General features: G+C 38.3%; 1 protein-coding gene across 1 annotated transcript in view; it reads left to right on the top strand.

The window, feature by feature from the left end:
• Window positions 1–1335: 1335 nt before the first annotated feature.
• PDLIM5 (PDZ and LIM domain 5) overlaps window positions 1336–22222 on the top strand; it is a 239437-nt gene continuing 218550 nt past the window's right edge. Inside the window, exons 1-2 of the mRNA XM_052641597.1 lie at window positions 1336–1453; window positions 4816–4953. Coding sequence (XP_052497557.1) covers window positions 4858–4953 — 96 coding nt within the window. The 5' untranslated portion in view covers window positions 1336–1453; window positions 4816–4857. The remainder of the gene's footprint in view (window positions 1454–4815; window positions 4954–22222) is intronic.

The following is a 22222-nucleotide window of genomic DNA, read 5'->3' as shown; positions in this document are numbered from 1 at the left end:
TATATTTTGGGAAGGAGATGTCAAACATGACAACAAATATTAAAGCACTCTGTAAACCAGTTCACACTAGCATACCGTTACCTCCACTATAATCTTTCAGAGAATGTGATGAAAACTATGGACTAGTGCTGTCCAATGAAAATATAATAATGTCAGTCAACATTGGTAATGCAAAATATCTTAGTATCCACATTAAAAAACAGCAAAATTAAGTTTAATTGTATGTTTAACAAATATAAAAATTTTACTTCAACATGTAATCAACATAAAATTATTAATGACATTTTATATTATCTTTGTCATAATAAGTCTTCAAAATCCATTTCCATTGTAGCACAATTTGGACACGACGTTTTCAGTGATAAAGAGAAATGTACTCCTATCCAAACACTAAAGTTGTTTTTAACGGAGGCATGTTACCCTACTTCAGTTTTTAAATTTAAATTAAACTTACATAAAACAAAAAATTCAGTGCTTCAGTCGCAGTAAATAAATTTCAAATGTTCAGTAGCTACATGTGATAAGTGGTTACCGGTTTGGACAGAGCAGTTTGGGGTGTTCTCTAGAATTTTGTTTGCACTTCTTGGGGACCCACGGACTCCATCAGCCTTGCTTTATAAGTCCCATGGTTAAGAACTGTCCTTTTCACATGTTATAAGCCAATTTACAGTTCAAAACAAGCCTAAAAGTTACTTTCTCTTATGTTCACTGAACGTTATTCAAATTTGCTCATGAATAAATCCCTTGGGCTAAATCAAGCACCTTTATAGAAACTGGAATGTGGACTATTGATCTGGACTTAGAAAAAATAAGCTGAGGTTATAATGGTTGTCTTCTGGTTTTAACTTCTAGGCATTAAAGTTGTTGATTTTCCCTTTCCTAACAGGTCAACTTTAAAGTCTTCACTTCTCCGGGCACATAAAGCTTGTTCAAAAAACCAGGCAGTGGCCGCTGAGCTTGCATAGATAGGGATTTATCCAAAGCCCTCTCCTATTTTTAGCCAAAAGCAACTGCTTGCCAATTCAGTTTCTGCAGAGAAAAACGCATCCACGACAAAACAAACAGGCAGAGCGGACCTTTGTCAGGTACTGCTCAAAACCCCCTGAGACTGGTCCCACCGAAATTCCGTACTGCAATTGTCTTTCCGCAGCAGCTTCGGCTCGCTGCAGTTAGCCCCCGCGCTAGGTTCACCCGCAGCCTTCTCTCAGCTCGCCGCAGCCCTGCGGGTCCGGGGCGTGGCCAGGAGAGGAGGGGGCGTGCCCTGGCTCGGGGGCGGGGCCGGTGTGTGTGTGCGTGTGTGTGTGTGTGTGTGTGTGTGTGTGTGTTGCGGCTGGCGGGGTGGGGGCGGGATCCAGGAGGCGGAAGTTCCCGCGGGCCGTGGGGAAGGCACAAGCACCGCGAGTCACTTGTCAGCGCTCGTCTGATTCGGAGGCATCGCGGCGCCGGACCAGAGGTGAGTGGCCGCCTTCATGGGATGCGCGTCTCGGAACCCGGGTAGGGAGGAGGGAAAGAAGGAATCGCCGTGCACTGAGAGCATGGCGAGAAGTCCTGCTTAGGGAGAGACGGTGGTGCGCCTAGCGCTGGGAAGCTTCTCAGGTGTTTGCTGGACGCGGATCTGCGGAGGTGGAGAGTGGCGTGGGAAGAGGACTACCAGGGAAACGGCGGCGCGGAAGCGGGCTCCAGGCCAGAGAACGGGCACTGGACCCGGGACGGGCTGGGACTAGGACGGCTGAGGCAGGGGCTCAGGAGTCGGGCGAGGGCGGGCCACCATGCGGGTGCCGAGCGCCTTTGGGCACACACCTTAGAGTCTGGGGATACTCGCGTCCTGCGCAGTCTCCTGGAGGTGTGGAGAGGAAGCGGGGCTAACTTTTATTTGCGCTCACTCTACTGAGAAGCATTTATTTCACACTCCCCGCTCCCCCCCCCCCCCCCCCCACATTTAGGATTGTGTAACCTGTTAAGGGAATAAAGTTTGTTTAATAAACAGATATGAGTCCAGAAGTTAAAGCTTGTTTAAAAAACAGATCTGTCGTAAACGCCGGATTTATTAATGCTTGCGTACTTGTTGGGGCTTTTTTAGGCTGTGCCTCTAATTCGTTTGACAATAAGTGGAAAAAGGAAGGGCGTATGGATAGGGCAGAGCTTGGAAAGAAAATTGGTGGCTGCGCTGGGCAGGGCAGGTCTAGGGTGTGATCGCCAGATCCTATCCCAAGTCCGCCTTCCTGACCACGAGGACATTGGAACCCGCCTGCCTCGGAAACAGCCGGCTCGGGAACCTTATTTGGCAAACAGGGCTAGACGTGAACCTCTTTGCTGGAAAACTGTCTCGTCGGCTAGTTTCATCCGCTGCTTGTGGCTTTAATTCTTCCACTCTACCTCCACAGTCTTTCATTCTGGCTAAGAAAAGAATCTTAAGATACATCTTTAATTTCAGACCCAACTCTGAGCAATTCATCACGAATTCTTCTTTCCAGTCTTCCCATCCACTGAAGAAGTTAGAAGTGTGGGAAATACCAAGCTTCCTTGAGTGAAGACATTGTTTGGACTTTCCCTAAAAGAAAATCCAACACTATACAGAAGTTCCAACATTTTCTACTTATTTGAAGGAAGAAAGGCTGCTCAATATTTCCTGCCTCGTTGGTAATTTAGGAAGAGTTTGGGCACTAATAACCAGACCTGGAAAAGGCCAACAATATAACTGTTGCTTTGATTTCTGACTGTTTCAAGTCACATGAAACTGGCAAAGGGAGGGAAATGGCACTGACTGGAAATGAACTGACACTGGTTCTATAGTGTGGCTGTGAACTTGCCAGTTCTAGAGATTTTAATAACAAATGAGGGAAAGCAGGAAAGGAACTCCCAAGTAAAGAGAGTTACAGGTACATGAGTTAATATATGAATTAAATACATTTTCTTGTAGGGAACAATGGGATTAGGAAAGTTGAACCTAACTTTCACGTTCTTCTTTTGATGAAAATTTAAAGATGAAAAAAGAGGGATGGGCATATTGTCTGTGAAATATCTGTTGGCTTTATATACTTTTGATAAATATTGTGTGCCATCATCCAAATAGTCCTTCTCTACAAGTTCTCAGAAACGCTTTTATTATAGGGAGAAAGCAATTAAATTATGTATATGGGGTGGTTTAGTCGCTAAGTCCTGTCGTGTCCCGCTCTTGAGACCCCATGGATTGTGGCTCCTTATTGCCTCCTTCATGTTCATTTTTCACCTGTATCTAATAGTTTGATGTCTGGTTTGGCCTTTTCATCTTTTTGTTGCCTAGTAGTTCAGTGAACTACTATGCCTGGGGAGAAGCTTTCTCTTTTTTTTCTGGTAGATGTAGTGCAGATTTTCACTGAATTTTCTTAGACTTAGACTTATTTGAAAATTTTGCCTCATTTTCCCTATAGGAGAAGATGGAATCTGCCTGCTTTTAATACACCCAGTTGTTCAAATATCTGTATTTGCCACTATTAATTGATGTGACGAAGTAGAAATTTTGAATATGTTAAAAAATGAAATATTTTAGGACAGGTAATGATTTGGTTAAACAACAGAGATTTTTCCAAGGAAGTGAGTCTTAAGCAGCTTTTTTTTTTTAAGTGTGGTTTTAAATTATTTATTGTTATATTATTAATATTTTAAAGAAAATCATACATTTCTTAGTATTACATTTTAGAAAATCCCTATTCCTCCTAATTTCTCCCACATAATCACCATAACAACCAATACCAAGCTCTGAATAATGCTTTTTTTCCTTTAGTTTTTCTTTGTTATATAAAAGTACATGGTACCATGAGAGTCATGTTGAGCTCCCTTCGAGCAAAACATACAAAAAAGAAAGGATCGAAGCACTGATTCTTTTCTAAAGCTCTGATTCCCTTTCATGCAATAAGATTAACCCTATATTCCTACCATGTTTAGTCAGTCTTATACACTGTGTGGTAAATGCTCACTCCACTTTGCCTGATGAGGTGTGTATGTAAAACAAAAAGCAGGTTCTGACTCAAATATCACTGTGCTAGAATATTGCCACCCACTCCAGTACTCTTGCCTGGAAAATGCTGTGGATAGAGGAGTCTGGCAGGCTACACACAGTCCATTGGATTGCAAAAGAGTTGGACATGACTTAGCAACTAAACCACCACCACCAGAGTATTGCCCATCATTGCCTGTCTGAAGGAAAAGTGAATAATTTAAGTGTGGAAAATACCATGTTCCTATATGAGAAAATGCAAGTTGTGGTTTATGATTAGAGAAAATAGTTTTTATGCATCAGGAAACAACTTCTCATTTTAAAGAATTTATTGTTTGGAAAGCATGAATGAGAGTCTACCATTTGCAGTTCTCTTCATATGTTAAAATAACTTAGAATTTAGGTAAGTGAAATGGACTCTTGCCAATTGCAGGCAAAGAGGTTGGGGAAAATCATTTTGAATTAAACCTGAAATTCAGTTTTGTTCTTTTTTTCATATAAAACAAAGTATTGTAAGGTACCTTGAGTTAAAGTTTGTAGGCAAGAAGCCACAAATTGTATTCTAGCAAGTTGTAAGACTGATCAAATGTCTAGAAATATACTCTGATATGGAATTTTTAGACTATGGAAATTGGCATAAGTTTAGAGATTGCATATTAGCTCATAGATTCCTTTTCCTAGACTGAAATGAGAACTTAATATAAACTTACTCTGCATATCCCCTCTTTCCCCCTAAACAAAATACTGAGGATAATTTAGTTGGGTTTATATTCAATACATTTAAATATGTAATAGCTTTTCAGATAAACATCTTTGTTAACCATCTGATTTTCTTTCAGTTTCTTTCATTTTGAGGGATTGGATTTTGCGTCATTAGAACCATGAGCAACTACAATGTGTCCTTGGTTGGCCCAGCTCCCTGGGGTTTCCGGCTGCAAGGTGGCAAGGATTTCAACATGCCTTTGACAATCTCAAGTGTAAGCAAACTTTACAGATTTTGTTGTAGATGTTCACTCAATGCATAATCCTAGAAACATCAGGGCTGAGTTGTTGAAATCTCTGAATGTCCTGTGCTCTACTTAATAGAATTGCTTATGGAATATGATCTGAGCAGATTTAGTTAATTGTAGTAAAGGGTCCGCTGGGGAAAGAAATTGGATAATTGATTTCAATTAAGCATATTTTCCTCCCTCTTAATACAAAAAATGGAAAGCGTTTAACTGGGGGACAGATTCCAAATCTTTGAACTGTCACTGATCTGGACCTTAGATTCTTCATATATAATGGAAGGTTTTAACTGTGGGATGTTCACTGTGGGATGTTGCTTTCAGCTCCAAAAGCTGTTTATTAGAAACTGTTGATCAGTTTTGGGTAAAATAACTGTTTTGGTGTTATTTCCTCAACTTGCTCTCTGATGAAGGTGATAGCCTACAGTAAAATGGCCAAAAGCTACTTACCTTTGAAGAGGAAATGAAGGGCTTGAATCTCCAACTATTGGGTTGGCCAAAATTTTCGTCGGGGGTTTTCCATAAGATGGTACAGAATAGATAGTCAATCTTTAAATAATTGAGATTTGACTGTTTACCTCATTATGGATTTAGTTTGAATATATTCTGTATATATATTTTAAAGATACGTTTCATGATACTGATACTTATGAGGGGAGCAGTAATAGCTTTCATTTATTGAGGCTGGACTGGGTATCAGGCACTATTTCACTTTCATCTCCAACTAGGTAATGTTTGCTATTAATTAGTTGTATGACATTTAAAGGATTTTTTGTATATTCAAATAAATATGAATATGTGTTCCATTTTTACTTGCATAGTAGCATAATATACACACTGTTCCACACATTCCTTTTTTTCTCAACAGCTTACCATGGAGAATTTTCCTGATTAGTATGTAGAGTTTTTCATCTTATTTTTACCAGATGTGTAGAATTCTGTTGTAGGGAAGTATCATTTATTCAGGCAATCCCCTATTGAAGTGCATTTGTACTGTTTCTAGTATTACTTTTACAAGTAATGCTGCAGTGGATATCATATATACATGATTCAGTGGATATCATATATACATGATTATATATGTAATTTTTGATAGGTTGTGCCAATATGCACTTTTGTGCAATACATGAAAAAAAACCTATCCCCCAAACAGCATTACCAGCAAACTTTTGGACTTTTGCCAAGTTCTTTACCTTCCTCGTCTTAGGTAATTCTCACACCAGGCTGTGACATAGTGGTATTATTCTCCTTATATAGAACTGTGCTGTGAGCTCCCATGGCTAATGTGGAAGAGCTGGCTTTCAAGCACGTATATTCTGCTGCCTGCTCAATAAGCTTTATCATAAATTTAGGTAGATTCTTTCTCTAGTTAGATATTTAGAGGGTTACCTTTTGGTTTAATTATATATGTACTTGTGTATAAATATATATATATATATATATATATATATACACACACACTGCTTCTTACAGTATTATATACTACTTGATTTTGAAAGATTGAAAATAAGTTTGTAGCACTTATGTATCTCAATTAAAATGCTTAATCCAGTTTAGTAATGAAGTTTTCCTTGTTTTGGGGCTTTTAATTTTTAAATAGCTATCTTTATCTCTAAATTCCATCTTGATTTCAGCTACTCAGGTTTTAGAAGGAAACACATGTATGTAATCCAGTCTGCAAGTTTTAAGGTTTGCATGATTGGATGGAATTTTAACTGTAAAACATCCTTGTGAAAATGTGTCTTGTGATTTATTCCTGTTTGAGGGGAGCAGTGTCTTTTTGCCTCCTACCAAAGAGCTATTATGCAGAAAGGAACAATATTTGAATATTGTCTTTTTTCACATTCTGTTAACATCATTTTATATTACTTTTGAATATCCTCATTTGTGATAATGGACTAAAGAAAATTGTGGTTTAAATACTCCTATTTTTCGCTAAAAAAAAAATCCAGAGACAAATGAACACCTAATGGAACATACTTTGTTGTTTGATTATGGACATGCACATGGAGTATGGAGACATTGTGGTGCCATACCTTTAAAACAGTTGTCTGTGCTTGTTTTCTGGCTGGCAGTCTGAGCTCCATGTTGTGATGCTGATATAACAGAACACTGTGTACATACATATGTGCCCTCTCTTGGCACAGAAGAAATGCTTTCCTTGTGTAGACAGAGTGCTAATTAAAGGGTTTTGAACATACTGATTAAAAGAGACTATGGTAACAAAGCTGCTGAGTTATTTCTGTTCTCTTACAAAAGTCTCTGCCATCTCCTGTGACCTTTTTGGGTCTTGTGCAGTGGGGCATGCAATTCATTCTGGACTGGAGAGGATGGAGGGGGAGGGGGAGGAGAGGGAATGTTGGCGCAACTTTGCTGTTAGGCTGTTGGCCTTTCATTGTAGTTATTTTTAACCCCTTGTGTGGGTTCAAACATGTGCAGTAACATTGCCTAATAAACATGGGTGCCTAATAACTAATTTATATTGTGGTAGTAAGATGATTAATGTTATACCTCATCTTAATTAGTTCTCTGGTTATATTTATTCTGCCTTCATTATGTAAAATTATTGGGATAAATTTCAGTAGTCACCAGATTATTTAATTAATAGTATCAAGAAGCAATTAAAACCTGAAAGCATGCCTTAAAACATATAATTTAGTGATTCTCTTGATAATGTATGGAATTCTTAACAAGGTCTGGCATGATAATTGCTCAGTTATCTTTTACAATAATATGAAATTTAAAAGAAAAAATTTATTTAGAGACTTGAAACATCAAATCCCCCATGATTGTAGGGAACAGTTGCATATTTTTATCTGTTGAAAATGAAAAATGAAAAAATGTGCAAGTTTGTGCTTAGCTAGGAACCTGCATCTATATAGAGTTCAAAAGTATACAGTTTTTCCTCTGGTCATGTATTATTATGTATGTATACATTATTATGTATGTACTTCAAAGTGCTATTTATGGCTTCCTTGTAATATTGGAACTCAGATATCAAATGTATTTGAGATACAGAAGTCATTGGCTGGGACTTGAACCTTCTGTTTTCTTAAGACTTTGTTGTTATCAGCGTAGGAATATATTGACTATGACTTGTTTCTTAAAGCATACAAACTATAAAATTTTAGCATTATACTCAGATTTTGTTTTCCATCTCTTTTGTATGAGTTTTGCATACTTCTTTAGTTGGTAGGTTTCTAAGGTAAGATTGGTAATTCTTGCAGACTTTTTGAAAAGATCCTCAAATTGCTGTAACTGCCTGATTACATATCATTGTCTTCAATTTCCTATCCTTAAAGTGGTGTGTCGGCTACTGGAGTTTGTAGGCTGTCTTTTTATGACCCTATATTTATGAAATTGCCTTGAAGCCATGGAATGTAGGGATGGTTTCATTGTAGCAGTGTGGGTTTGTTGGTCTTTGCCAATATATTTTATAAGAAGAAATAGGAGACTTGTTGCACAATTCAAGGCTGTATTTTGGCAAGTTGCTGACCCTCACCATGGAATTGCAAGAAGGATAGTGTATTTGTGAATAACATTTTAACTACAGCATCCTAAAATTCAAACACTCTGCTCGTTATTTTCTGATATATGATATTAGAATTTTCCCTTAACTCTCAATATTTGGATTTCCTGTAGGTTATCTCCCTATTTTTTATAAACACATCTATGGTGTTTCTTTAACAGATAAAATGAGGTCAGACATTTCAGTACCCAAGTAATAGAGATTTTGATTCCAAGAGTTAGGGGAGGATCAGTTGTCACCAGGTCAGACAAGATTTTAGTTGGTTTTGAAAAGCAGAAGAAATGTATCATTTCTTGGAGTATGGAGCCCTGTTGAGGAGTATTATTGATACATAGAACAGAGAAAGAACAGTGAAAATGCTTTGCTGTGAACTCATTCATTCAATAGTTAAAGGGACATTTCGTGGAAGCCGTAGAGGAAGAGAGGAAGTATTGGGGAGTACAAAGGTTGGGGAGAAAAATAGAGTACTAGACAATGTCATAAGACCTGTCACAAGACCGTATTTGATGAAATGACAGAGATACAGAAAAGCGTTTCTTGGTTTCAGTGGACACAGACCTTCTGTGTTTGTTTAGGGTAGAGAAATTACCTACAGGAGAAATTAATTGAATTGGTCCTTGAAGGATGAACTTTCAATACCTCAGAGTAAGTGTTTCTCTGTGTTGGTTTTCAGTGCCAGTGAAAAAAATGAAGACTTATTTTGCTATTGCTTGACTCTGGGTGAAACTGTGAATAAAGCTGAGTGATCCTCCAGACAGGCCAGCTGCAGAGTTCCCTCCAAGAGGCGGGTAGAAAGAGACTTTCAGTCCTCAAGCTGAAATGAGAGAACCATCCTACCTTGAATAAATGGGTCCATTGTTAATGTTAAGCTGTTGAGTATTTTCTTTTACATTCCCTTCCAACTACCCTGTCATTGTGCCAAGTTAGAAAGTTAATAATTTAGCTTGCTTAACTGCATAATGTATATTTCACATGTATGTTCACCCTTTGCTTTAAAATATTAATTACCTTATGTGGAAGACTCAGAGACTTGCCTTTACTACATGGCAGTTTTCTGTCATTGGTGATTGCAAGGGTCAAGAATCTCAAGATAATTCTGAAGATTTTTTTCTGGTCTGTTATTTGTAAAAAATGAAAATCTTAATCAGTTTTATTGTTAAGTTAGTAGTTAGAGAAAAAAGGCTTTATTTTTTTTTTTTTAGTTTTTAATGAATATTGGGTATTTTAGAAAGTTATTTGTTAACATAGGAATTTTACTGCTATGCAGGATTTTTGTATCCGATAGAAGAAACAATATCATAGAGATTGAATCAAGTAAGAATAACACTTTAGACCTAAGTAAAGGAAATTTTCATACAAGATACTCATTTACTCATGAGTTAGGTCTAATATTTACTTACTTAAACTGAGAATAACCAAAGCCTATAGACTCATTTTCAGTCATTTTTGAGAATTTTCAATGCAGAGAGCTTGTCTTTATGATGGTTGCTGATTAGGCTGGAGGGTGAATATACAGTTAACCATATACCTTTGTCTGAAACATCCTGTTTGTAGTAGTTCTTACCCAGATTCCCGTGTACTGCAAGGCCCTTCATGACCTTTCCCCCCAGTTACAACTTCACAGAAGAGAAATCTGATATGACTTCATCAATCTAGAAACACCCATTGCTCTGGCTGACAAGGGGTAGCTTCTTTGGCATCTTAGAAGAGATGATTGCGTTTCAGCTTTAGGAGATGAGACTCCAGGCCTTTTAATTTTTAAGATGAAGAAATACTGAGTATATGATATAAAACTTCACAAAACAAGATCCTCACATGTGAAACATTAATATATGTGTTGCTGCTGCTGCTGCTGATTTACAAATAAATGACACAATAATGGGACTGAAAAGAAAACACCAGTTTAAGAAAGTAATGAGCAGTGACTGTGGTGGTCCCTCATTTAGGTATTCTGGGTACAGAGTCACAGTATAGCCCTGCTGGGAATTCAGATTTGTGTTTTAATTACAGAGTAGGAAAATCACTTTTGTAGCACAGGCTTTTTTTTTTAAAGGTAATAAAATATTTAGCTATGGACAGAACAGACAATATTGAATGAGTGTTTAAAGTCAGATTTGGAAGAATTCTTTATAGTATTAAAATGGAATCTCTCAAATCATCAGTTCCCTATTTTCTGTCTCCTTCTTATCATTTCTTTCTTGTGGCTTAAGTGGAGTTATCTTTCCTCTGTCAATACTCAGTTTTCTTTTACAGCTGAGATTGTTACCCGTTTTGTGTGATTATTACTGGAACAAAGTTCATCAACCCCACTGGCACTTAGTCCACCCAGAAGAGTTTAAGCAGTTGCAGCAGGTGTCCCTGTCCAGCTTGAATGCAGGACAGTGAAATGAACTGGGAGACTTGACGGGACGAAATGAAAAAGAACAAGTCAGATGGAAAGTGCAAAGAAAGAGGCAGTTTTAAAAAGGTCACAGTGGGAACAGTTATTTCCTGGATCAAATACGGTACTCAAGAAATCTTAACCCTTCACTCTTTCCTCCCTTTTAAAGTTTAATTAATTTATGCTTTTCTTTAGGTAAGACATTCATGTGAGCTGAAAGTCAAATGACTCATTAGAGTTTAGAGGAAAAAGCCTCCTGTTGCCCTGTCATTCATTCCCTTTGCCTGCAAGCAGCCAGTGTTCGCAGCTCCTTGTGTGTAGTGTCAGGGGTAATCTATACAGATGTGTGAAAGTACATATATATCCTCACTACCCTCCTTGTCAACACAAATAGTGTCCTTCTTTTGGCATTTTGCCTTTTTTAGCTTTACCCCAAATCAGTAAATATGTCTTCATTCTTTTTGTATAGCTGCATTGTATTTGGATTTATCATAATTTATTTAGCCAGTTCCTATGGATGGACAATTCTGTTGTTTCTAATCTTTTTCTTTTAGTAATACTGTGGTGTGATTTTTGTATCTGTATCTATATCTATTTATTTTAGGCACGTATATGAATATATCTGTGAGAAAGATTCCTAGAAATGGAATTGCTGAGTCAAAGGGTTGTCTACATTTTCACTGATACTGCCAAATATCTCTGTGGAGACACTCCTACCCACAATATGAGAACGCCAGTTTCCTCATACCTGTGCTAGCACATGTTTGACAGACTTTGAACTTTTCCAATCAGATGGGCCTATTTCCATCTTTCTCTTTTTTTTTACAGAGCTTAATCACCAGTATTCTACAGAGGATTCTGTATGTTTTTAAGTGGCTCATTTTTTCCCCCATTTGTGTGAGAATATACAGGATGAAAATGTGCTGATTTTCTTTAAGTTATTTCATTAACTTTGGAGGGATGCTGTTTATTTGAATTTTTTCATTTAGAGCTCTGATGAATAATTATCCTTTTATCACTTGCTTCCTATTTCCAAATGAATTTCCTTTCTCTGTTAACATATTATTCCAAATACATGGTGAAATAATTTTTTGTCTTTTGTGAAATAGCTTTTGGCATAGTACCCAGTGATAGACTTTCTAAAAAATTGAGCAAACTACATTGAATAGATTTCAGGTTGTTACTTTGGAGTTTTTCCAGTAGCTTGATATATTGTGGAATATCAAATGCTACTCTTCTCTATCTCTTTTTAAAGGATGTGACAGAGAGACTGACCATAATGAGGTATTTGGCCTGGTCCCTGGACATAGTAAAATTCAGCCTTAGGACCCTCACTGTTTTCATATCAACCATTATTAGCCAGTGGAGTATAACAAGTCACAACAGTTTCTAATGTTTCATAGCATAGTGAGTCAGGCATTGTGAAGGCATTCTAGTATGGCACAATGTGTTTCTTTGTTTTACCTGAGTGAAGCAGCAGAGAATAAGTGTTGGTAACCTTGATGACAAGAAGAGTCGGGATGCCAGGGCTGTTTGTATTTTATATGCTGAAAGTTGAGGGAAGTAGGAATTTCCTTTTAGTCTGTTGCTGCAAAATTTTAAATATGATGAGAAGGGTTTGGAACTACATAAGAATGTGTACCATTTGTTATTTGAATTCTGTGACTTGTTAACCATTTTCCTAGGATTCAGAAATTGATTTAACAGGGATCCCTGTTCTTCATGATAATTATCTTGGGTGAAATTTGATTGACCAAAAGAAAGTGCTTTTTTTTTTTTAAATAGTATTAATAACTGAGTTCCATTTACTGTTGATTCTGTCAGGGGCTTAAGTGTTGTGATTGGTTCCATTAAGTATCCAGTTGTTAGACCAGTATTTCTCTAATGATTTCTGAGACATTAAACTTGTGGAGATGGTAAAATTTAAAAGTTTAGTCAGGTTGTAAAATGCTAGCTAGAGGAGGTTGTACATATATTCTGAAAGTATTTTCTTCTTAAGATACTGGAGGACAAATATCCTTTAGAAAGCAAATGCATTATTCCTTAACTAGCAACCCTTAGAGATAGATGTTCTGGAAAGAGAAATTTGTATATACATACAAGCATTGTTACACATGTAATTTTCATGACTGTGGACAGTCTCCTGAAGTATCTCCATGGTGCTGACTTCCAAAATATTCTAGGAATGGTTCTTTTGATCTTTTTAAGTTAGACATTTCTGTTTATATGTACATTTATTCATTCTGGTAGACTCTAGTTAGTTGATATCCAGTTCTCAGAGTGGCACTTTGATAGTTTCACAGACGAAGGTATTTCTGAACTTCATCACTGGCTTGTTCCCACCTAGGCTCTTTCCTCATCTTCAGCTTGGCCTCTTGCCCAGGCAGGAATTCGGAAATCCTGCATTTACTGTTTCACTGCCGTATTTAAGAACTGCAGGGCTTCCTGTTACTTATTGCTTAACTCCTCTGCCTGCCATTCAGGCTGCGTGTCAGTGGGCCCATTTAACAGAACTGAGTTTATAGTCCAGAATGTTTTGAACCCTGAAGTCCTTAGTCTCTTTATTCTTCATGCGCAATACCTTTGTTTCTTAGCTCTGAAGCCCTACCCATCCATTAAGGCACATTTGTATACCAGGTGAATGTTTGACTGCTCCAACTCACTGGGTCTCCTTTCTTTCCTATATTAAATAATGATGAATATGCATTAACATTTATTGCCCTGTGTTACTGTCTAAGCCTTGCTGTAGATATTTTGCACGTTTGATTATTTAATCCTCTTAACAACCCTCTGTGTGTGTGTGTGTGTGTGTGTGTGTGTTAGTCGCTCAGTTGTGCCCGGCTCTTTGCGACCCCATGGACTGCAGCCCACCAGGCTACTCTGTCCCTGAGATTCTCTAGGCAAGAATACTGGGGTGGGTTGCCATTTCCTTCTCCAGGGGATCTTCCCAACCCAGGGATTGAACCCAGGTCTCCTGCACTGCAGGCAGATTCTTTACCGACTGAGCTACAAGGGAAGCCCCTAACAACCCTCTGAGGAAGTATAATTTAAAATCTCTGATCTTCAGATGAGAAACAAAAGTTAAATCACATGCCCAAAGTAGCACAGCCAGTAATCGGTTAGGCTTAGGATTTGGAACCAGATACACTGAGTAGAAGTAATACTGTGATGGTTTTAACCAGCGTACTCTGTTTTCTGGGAATAGATAACAGCTTTCAGTACTGACAGCCAACTTTGTGTGTATGTCTCTTAAAGAGAGAATACATGCTATAAAATCAAAGACTTGTATAAATGGGGGTAACAGATTATATTTTAAAAATATTATTTTCTAAACTGATCATTAATATCATCAGTGAGATTTTTCAAATGTAGCTTCTAGACCCAGACTTTGAATTCAGGATGTTTAGGGATTCTCAAATGCTTTATGGATGTTTCTCATGTACCATTGAATCACATTTTGTATACTCATGTTTGGGAACCAAATGTAGCTTTTATTTTATTTTGTAAAAATATTTTTAGTATGGATCTTTTGTTATTTAGATCACTTCAACAAAAAGATTAAGGCTAAATTGCAGTGAAATTGCCACCAACTAAATAATGTGGCAGATCTGCTTGTCTCCAAATCATAGCCTTCACTTTTTTCAGAGTTCAGTTACCATAGGTCAAATCCTTTTTTGGAAATAAATGTCAGTTTTAATACTACATGATATCAGGTTTTAGTTCTGTTTATGATGCTGAAAGTATCTTTGTGACAAAAAGATTCGGAGCACCTTGAAGTTGGTACATTACTTATAATATTTTAATACTATACAATTTAATAATGAATGTTAAGTTTACCAAAGACTTCTGGAGGAATCTTTGGTAAATTTAACCAAGTATGTAACAAGTATACTTGGGTTTTTTCATGCCTCGTTGTTAAGCTAAAGTGGTAACATAGAAGTTAAAGGAATCCAGGATAGTCTTTTTAAAGCCAAAAGCCAGAGATGAGTTGTCATGTTATGTTTCGTAGCAGCACAGTTCAAGTATATATAAATAGGTCATATACTTTGTTAAGTTGTGAACCCTCTCACCTGGAAAAAAATCCTATAACTCTGGGTCTTATTTACTCAAAATCATGTTAAAATTCCCAGTATATGTTCAGTGATTGTTGACTGATGATTATAATGATGATGGGGACAAATGGAAAGCCTAGTTGCAATCACAATAATTTCTTCTAGAATTGTTTTGTTAATGAATATGATTGATAGTTATTATTAACTGGTGAAACATTTTGGTTTTCTTTGGTTTTAATGCTGTCAGGTTTTGTTTCTACAAAATGCCCCAGAGGTTTCTTAATGTAATAGCCCTCTGCCTCCCTATATAGGGTCTTTCTGTGTGTCAGCCTGTATTTGTTTTCTCTGTATTTGACCCAGTGGTTCTATTTCTGTCCCTTAGTGTCATGCATAACAAAGGAAAACCCTTGCTCACATTATAGCTTTCTAGGTGACTGAGTTATATGTCCCTTTAAGTCTTGTGGATATTCCGTTGGAAACCATTTCTTCCAATGTTTCTTTCTTGACAGTTGCCTCTCTTCACAACCTTGAGCATTTGCCTTTAAAAGTAGTTCAGGTTTTAGATGTCTCTTATGTGTGAATCCCAGAACTGAGCCCCACACCTAAGATACAGTAAGGCAAATGCAAAAGTATAGTTATTAAGTAAGGAAACGGATTTTTATGACTGGATAGTGCAGAGTTTAGAACTGCTTTGGGCAGTGGGCTTGATAGAATTTTCACTATTTTCTCCGTATTCTTTCGTACTGTTTGAAATGTATTCGTGTCTTTTGTCTAAAAAGTGAAAGAAAGGTAAATTGGCCTATAGTTTGGTGTTGTGCAAACTCAGACTTGCCTGGACATATATGGAGCTTAGGAGAGCCTAAAAAAGGAGCAGGTGTGTGTGTGTGTATGTGTGTGCACGTGCTGTTTACATGAAAAACCAAGGGACTTCATGGGAAGGAATTTAAGAAACATGTAATTGAGGCATATTCAAAGCTTAATCCTTGGAGATTTTATTACTATTATTTATTATTTTTTAGGCGAGGTGGGTAAATTTTTGTAGCCCAGAGTACAGTCCTCTTGGTATTATGTTCTGGTGCTGCCTTTTTCCTGAATGACTCATGCCAGAACCCTAAGAGGAGAAGGTGTTAACTAACACATGTTTGTTGATCTCCTACTGTGTACCAGGCTGGGGCAGAGAGGGTGGTTCTCTATTTCCTGACAGAAAGGTGCATAGAACAAGATACGGAATATATGAAGAAGCTTGGAAGTAGAAGAGGACATATATGGAATGAAACTTGGGAAAGGACCATGATAATATGTGTGTTGACCATACAGCCTAGGCAGGGTAGCAGGGAACTTCTGCATTAGGATCTGTAGAATCCCTAGAGGACACAGAAGTAACAGTAGTAGCCAGAATTTGCTATCCTACCTCAAGGCATGGAGCCATTTATTTAGTATCATTATTGAACACCTAACGTATGCTCAGTACTGGTCTAAGAGCTGAAAGTACACAAAACAGAGTCATTATTGTTGTGAACCTTATAGGCTAGTAAAAGAGACTGTTAACTCTCAAGTGTATAGATAAATGAGCAGTGTAACTTAATAAGGTGGTGTGCTAGGGAATAAGTGAAAGTGAAAGTCATTCAGTCATGTCCAACTCTTTGCAACCCCATGGACTATACAGTCCGTGAAATTCCCCAGGTCAGAATACCTTTCCCATCTCCAGGGAATCTTCCCAACCCAGGGATTGAACCCAGGGTCTCCCACATTGCAGGTGGATTCTTAACCAGCTGAGCCATGATGGACGCCCAGGGAATAATTGGGGAATAGTAAAGGGGGAAGGGTCTTACTTTAAGTTCAGCAGTCAAGACAGGCTCCCCTGCCTGAGGAAGCAGGATTGACTTAAGAGTAGGAAGCCAGTCATGGGAAGACGAAGGAGAACAGCTTTGTAGGCCTAGAGAACAGTAAGTGCAAAGGCCTGGAGACAGGAAGGATGTTGGTGTGTTCAAGGAGAAGAAAAGGAGGCCAGTGTGGCAGGAGTGCAGTGAGCAAGAAGGCAAGGGGAATGAGATGGGGGTGGGGAGGGGAGCCTAGTGTCAGAATGAGAGATGAGAAGTTTAACATCAAGATTGCTGGGAGAAATATCAATAACCTCAGATATGCAAATGACCCTCCCGCCTTATGGCAGAAAGTGAAGAGGAACTAAAAAGCCTCTTGATGAAAGTGAAAGAGGAGAGTGAAAAGGTTGGCTTAAAGTTCAACATTCAGAAAACGAAGATCATGGCATCTGGTCCCATTACTTCATGGGAAATAGATGGGGAAACAGTGGAAACAGTGTCAGACTTTATTGTTTTGGGCTCCAGAATCACTGCACATGGTGATTGCAGCCATGAAATTAAAAGGTGCTTACTCCTTGGAAGGAAAATTATGACCAACCTAGATAGCATAGGCTGTATACTGTCACCCTGCTTATTTAACTTATATGCAGAGTACATCATGAGAAACGCTGGGCTGGAAGAAGCACAAGCTGGAATCAAGATTGCCGGGAGAAATATCAATAACCTCAGATATGCAGATGACACTACCCTTATGGCAGAAAGTGAAGAGGAACTAAAAAGCCTCTTGATGAAAGTGAAAGAGGAGAGTGAAAAAGTTGGCTTAAAGCTCAACATTCAGAAAACGAAGATCACGGCATCTGGTCCCATCACTTCATGGGAAATAGATGGGGAAACAGTGGAAACAGTGTCAGATTTTATTTTTTTTGGGCTCCAAAATCACTGCAGATGGTGATTGCAGCCATGAAATTAAAAGACGCTTACTCCTTGGAAGGAAAGTTATGACCAACCTAGATAGCGTATTATAAAGCAGAGACATTACTTTGCCAACAAAGGTCTGTCTCGTCAAGGCTATGGTTTTTCCTGTGGCCATGTATGGATGTGAGAGTTGGACTGTGAAGAAAGCTGAGCGCCAGAGAATTGATGCTTTTGAACTGTGGTGTTGGAGAAGACTCTTGAGAGTCCCTTGGACTGCAAGGAGATCCAACCAGTCCATTCTAAAGGAGATCAGCCCTGGGAGTTCTTTGGAAGGAATGATGCTAAAGCTGAAACTCTAGTACTTTGGCCACCTCATGCGAAGAGTCTGTCTCATTGGAAAAGACTTTGATGCTGGGAGGGATTGGGGGCAGGAGGAGAAGGGGACGACGGAGGATGAGATGGCTGGATGGCATCACCGACTCGATGGATGTGAGTCTGAGTGAACTCTGGGAGTTGGTGATGGACAGGGAGGCCTGGTGTGCTGCGATTCATGGGGTTGCAAAGAGTTGGACAGGACTGAGCGACTGAACTGAACTGAACTGAACTGAACATTGTGCGGAGAGATGACATTTGGGGTGATGGGACAGCGGGGATTTAAGAGGGATTCTGATTCCTCTGGATTGGTGCTGAGCTAGGCTCCTGTTAGTGGGCTCCTGTTACTGTGATTTTACCGTATCTGAAAGCTAGTGTGTTTTAAAACAGGTTTTGATAGAAATTTCAGGGGAAAATTCCAAAGATTTTTTTAAGCAAAGAAATAACCGTATAACCTTCCAATGTGGTTACTTGGAAATATCTCATGTTATATTATGCTCATTTGGAAAAATTGTTTATGTTATAACAAATACATTATTGTTTTCTCATTGTTATTTGCACACTGATGACAGTTTTCCTATTTTGTGCTCTTTTATTATTATCACTGTAAGAAGCAGCTTGTTTCCCAGATGGCTTCTGTTTTCATTTCCTTGTGATGTTATGACCTTTTCTACTTTAATAAGGAAATGTTGCATACTGATTCAGGAGTTGTTTACAAATTATGCTGGTAACACTTTTGTTACAGTCTGCCTCAAAGATAAAGTGAGTGTTAGGGTATTTATTCTAAGACAGATATGTTGAGCTGAGAAAGATTTTAATAGTGTCTATTTTTAAAAAGAATATTTTAGTCTGTTGGTTAATATGCCCAATGCCAAAAATTATGTTTTGTAGCCCTTTTATTATTTCAAGTGGAGGGAGTTCATGAAAGTTAATGTTTCTCATTTCTGAACCTTTCGGAGAGGTCACATGACAGGATTAACATCTCCTAAGAGAAGGCTGACAGTTGATACCTAACTAAATTCAGATTTTCATGTCTTAAATGCATTGTTAATGGATAAAAGTGCTGTCACTATCATGTAGCTATAGGTCTGCATTGATCATAATGTCTTAGCAAATGATGAAACTTCGTACTTCATATTTAAGGTCGACTTTTTGTAAATTCAGGGGAAAATGAGCCTTGTTATGAGTTTTGGGGTATATTTGCAAAATAATACTTTACAACCAACTTAAATCTGTGTTACATTAGGTATAACAAAATAATATACTGATGTAAATATCATTGTAGATTTTATCTTAAGATTGAAAATAATCTAATAGTAATTAGAGGCAGAGGAACCAGAGATCAAATTGCCAGCATTTTTTGGATCATAGAGAAAGCAAAGGAACTCCAGAAAAACTTCTGCTCCTTTGACTGGGAGAAAGCCTTTAACTGTATGAGTCACAGCAAACTATGGAAAGTTCTTAAAGAAATGGGAATACCAGACCACCCACCTGTCTGCTGAGAAACTTGTATATGGGTCAAGACACAACAGTTAGAACCTTGTGTGGAACAACTGACTGGGTCAAATTGTGAAAGGAGTACAACAGGACTATGTATTGTCACCCTGTTTATTTAACTTATGTACAGAGTACATCATATGAAATGCCAGGCTGGATGAGTCACAAACTGCAATCAAGATTGCAGGGAAGAAATACCAATAACTTCAGATGTGCAGATGATACTACTCTGATGAGAGAAAGCGAAGAGGAACTAAAGAGCCTCTTGATGAGGGCGATAGAGGAGAGTGAAAAAGCTGGCTTAAAACTCAACATTCAAAAACTAAGATTATGGCATCTGGCCCCATTCTTGGAAAACAGAAGGGGAGAAAGTAAAAGCAGTGACACATTTTCTTTTCTTGACCTCCAGTGTCACTGCAGATGGTGACTGTAGCCGTGGAATTAGAAGATGCTTGCTTCTTGAAGGCTATGAGAAACCTCAACTGCATATTAAAAGGAAGACACATCATTTTGCCTATAATATAAAGGTCCATATAGTCAAAGCTATTCTTTTTCCAGTAGTCATGTATGTATATGAAAGTTGGACCATAAGGAAGGCTGAGCACTGAAGAATTGAGGCTTTCAAACTGTGGTGCTGGAGAAGACTTTTAAGAGTCCCTTGAACTTCAAGGAAATCAAACCAGTCAATCCTAAAGGAAATCAGTCCTGAATATTCATTGGAAGGACTGATGCTGAAGCTCCAATACTTTGGCCACCTGATGTGAAGAGCTGACTTATTGGAAAAGACTTTGATGCTGGGAAGGACTGAAGGCAAAAGAAGAGGGCAGCAGAGGATGAGATGGTTAGATAGTATCACTGACTCAAAGGACATGAACTTGAGCAAAATCTGGGAGATAGTAGAGGACAGGAAAGTCTGATGTGCTGCAGTCCATGGTGTCTCAGGGAGTCAGACATGACTTAGCTACCGAATAACAGCAACAACAATAGTAATTAATTTCCAGCCTTAAAGAACACTAGAGGCAGTTGTGATTATATCATGATGCTTGGTCAAGCATCCGTGACTGTTTAATTACCAAAGCTAATGGAGTAGTTTTTTTTTTTTTTTTTTCCTTAACTGCAATCCTTTGGGGTTTTGGCTTTGCTGGTGGCTCAGACCTAAAGAATCTGCCAGGGAGGTACTGGAGACCAGGGTTCAATCCCTGGGTTGGGAAGATCCCCTGAAGAAGGGCATGGCTACCTACTCCAGTATTCCTGCCTGGAGAATTCCATGGACAGAGGAGCCAGGTGAACTGCAAAGAGTCGGACACAACTGAGCGACTAATGCACTCTTTGGTGTTTATATGATCTCCCAAAATGTAATTTTTTTAATTTTTGTGGACAATGTTGTACATACTGTTTTGTGTAGTTAATACCAGTGCAGGTTCTGGAGCACAGTGCCTGGGTTTGAATTCTGGCTCTGTAATTTACCAGCTGTACACATCTGGGCAAATTACTTGACTGTGTCCCAGGTCCTGTCAAATGGGGGAAAAGTAATATTTACATCATAGGGTTGTTGAATTGAATAAATTAATACCTGTAAAGTGCCTGGCACATAGTAAGAACTCAGTGAAGTTTGTCTAATAATAGCAGAGATTATCTTATATTAATAACTATTTACTAGTAATATCTGGTTGAAGCAGTTTTGACACTATTATTGAAATAATGTTTCTAGATCCATCACTTCTTAGATAACATCATCTTCCAAATCAATTCTGGTTTTCTTTTTCATAGATTTTTTATAGAAGATTCTTTAGAAGCATTCTTTCTAGTACCTATCTATACACACACACACACACACACACACACACACACACACACACAAGCTTTGAATTATTTCATGAAACATTTTTTGTAGAAGGTTCGTAATAAATAATTGTTGAATGAATAGCCCATTTCCTTCTTCCATCTGTTTTGGTCTGCCATACACTGTCAAAGAGATCTGAAAGGACGGTGAGCACCAGTAATAACCTCCAATTAGACGTTCTTCCCTTAGTGATTGCCTTTCACTATGGCTTTTTTAAAAATTCTTTTAAAGAGACATGATAAGCTATATTGCTGATGAGATACAGTTACTCTAGAGAATAATGTTCTCTCCAGTGGAAGATGTTGTTGTTTACTTGCTGAGTTGTGTCCAATGCATTGACTTTAGCCCTCCAGGCTCCTCTGTCAGTGGGATTTCCCAGGGAAGAATACTGGAGTGGGTTGCCATTTCCTTCTCGAGGGGATCTTCCCTTTCAAGGGATTGAACCCATGACTTCTGCACTGGAAGGCAGATTCTTTACCCCTGAGCCACTAGGAAAGCCCTCCAGTGAAGGACAGATTTGATTATAAGAGAGAATATGTAGTGGAATGTAGACGAGATAAGGTTAGCAGTGTTTCTGCCATTTGTACCATCTGTTTCTAAGAGTGCTGGCATATCATCAGCCTTTGTGTATTAGTCTCTTTGCTCCTTACCTGGCCCTCCTGCTTTTCTGACCATAGCCAGCTGGACCTGGGTTGAGTGCCAGACCATCTATATATAGGTGGTATAGCCATCTAATAGACAAAGTTGGATGATTTTATATGTGGTCATACTATTTACAAGCCTTATGAGTTTTATGAAATATAAAATTTAACTATTCTGAAATTCAGCCAT

Source organism: Budorcas taxicolor, chromosome 6 (assembly GCF_023091745.1).
Source record: "Budorcas taxicolor isolate Tak-1 chromosome 6, Takin1.1, whole genome shotgun sequence".
In the NCBI taxonomy this organism is placed as follows: domain Eukaryota; kingdom Metazoa; phylum Chordata; class Mammalia; order Artiodactyla; family Bovidae; genus Budorcas; species Budorcas taxicolor.
The sequence above is the reverse complement of the archived record's forward strand: the minus strand, read 5'-3'. Positions and strand labels throughout refer to the sequence as shown.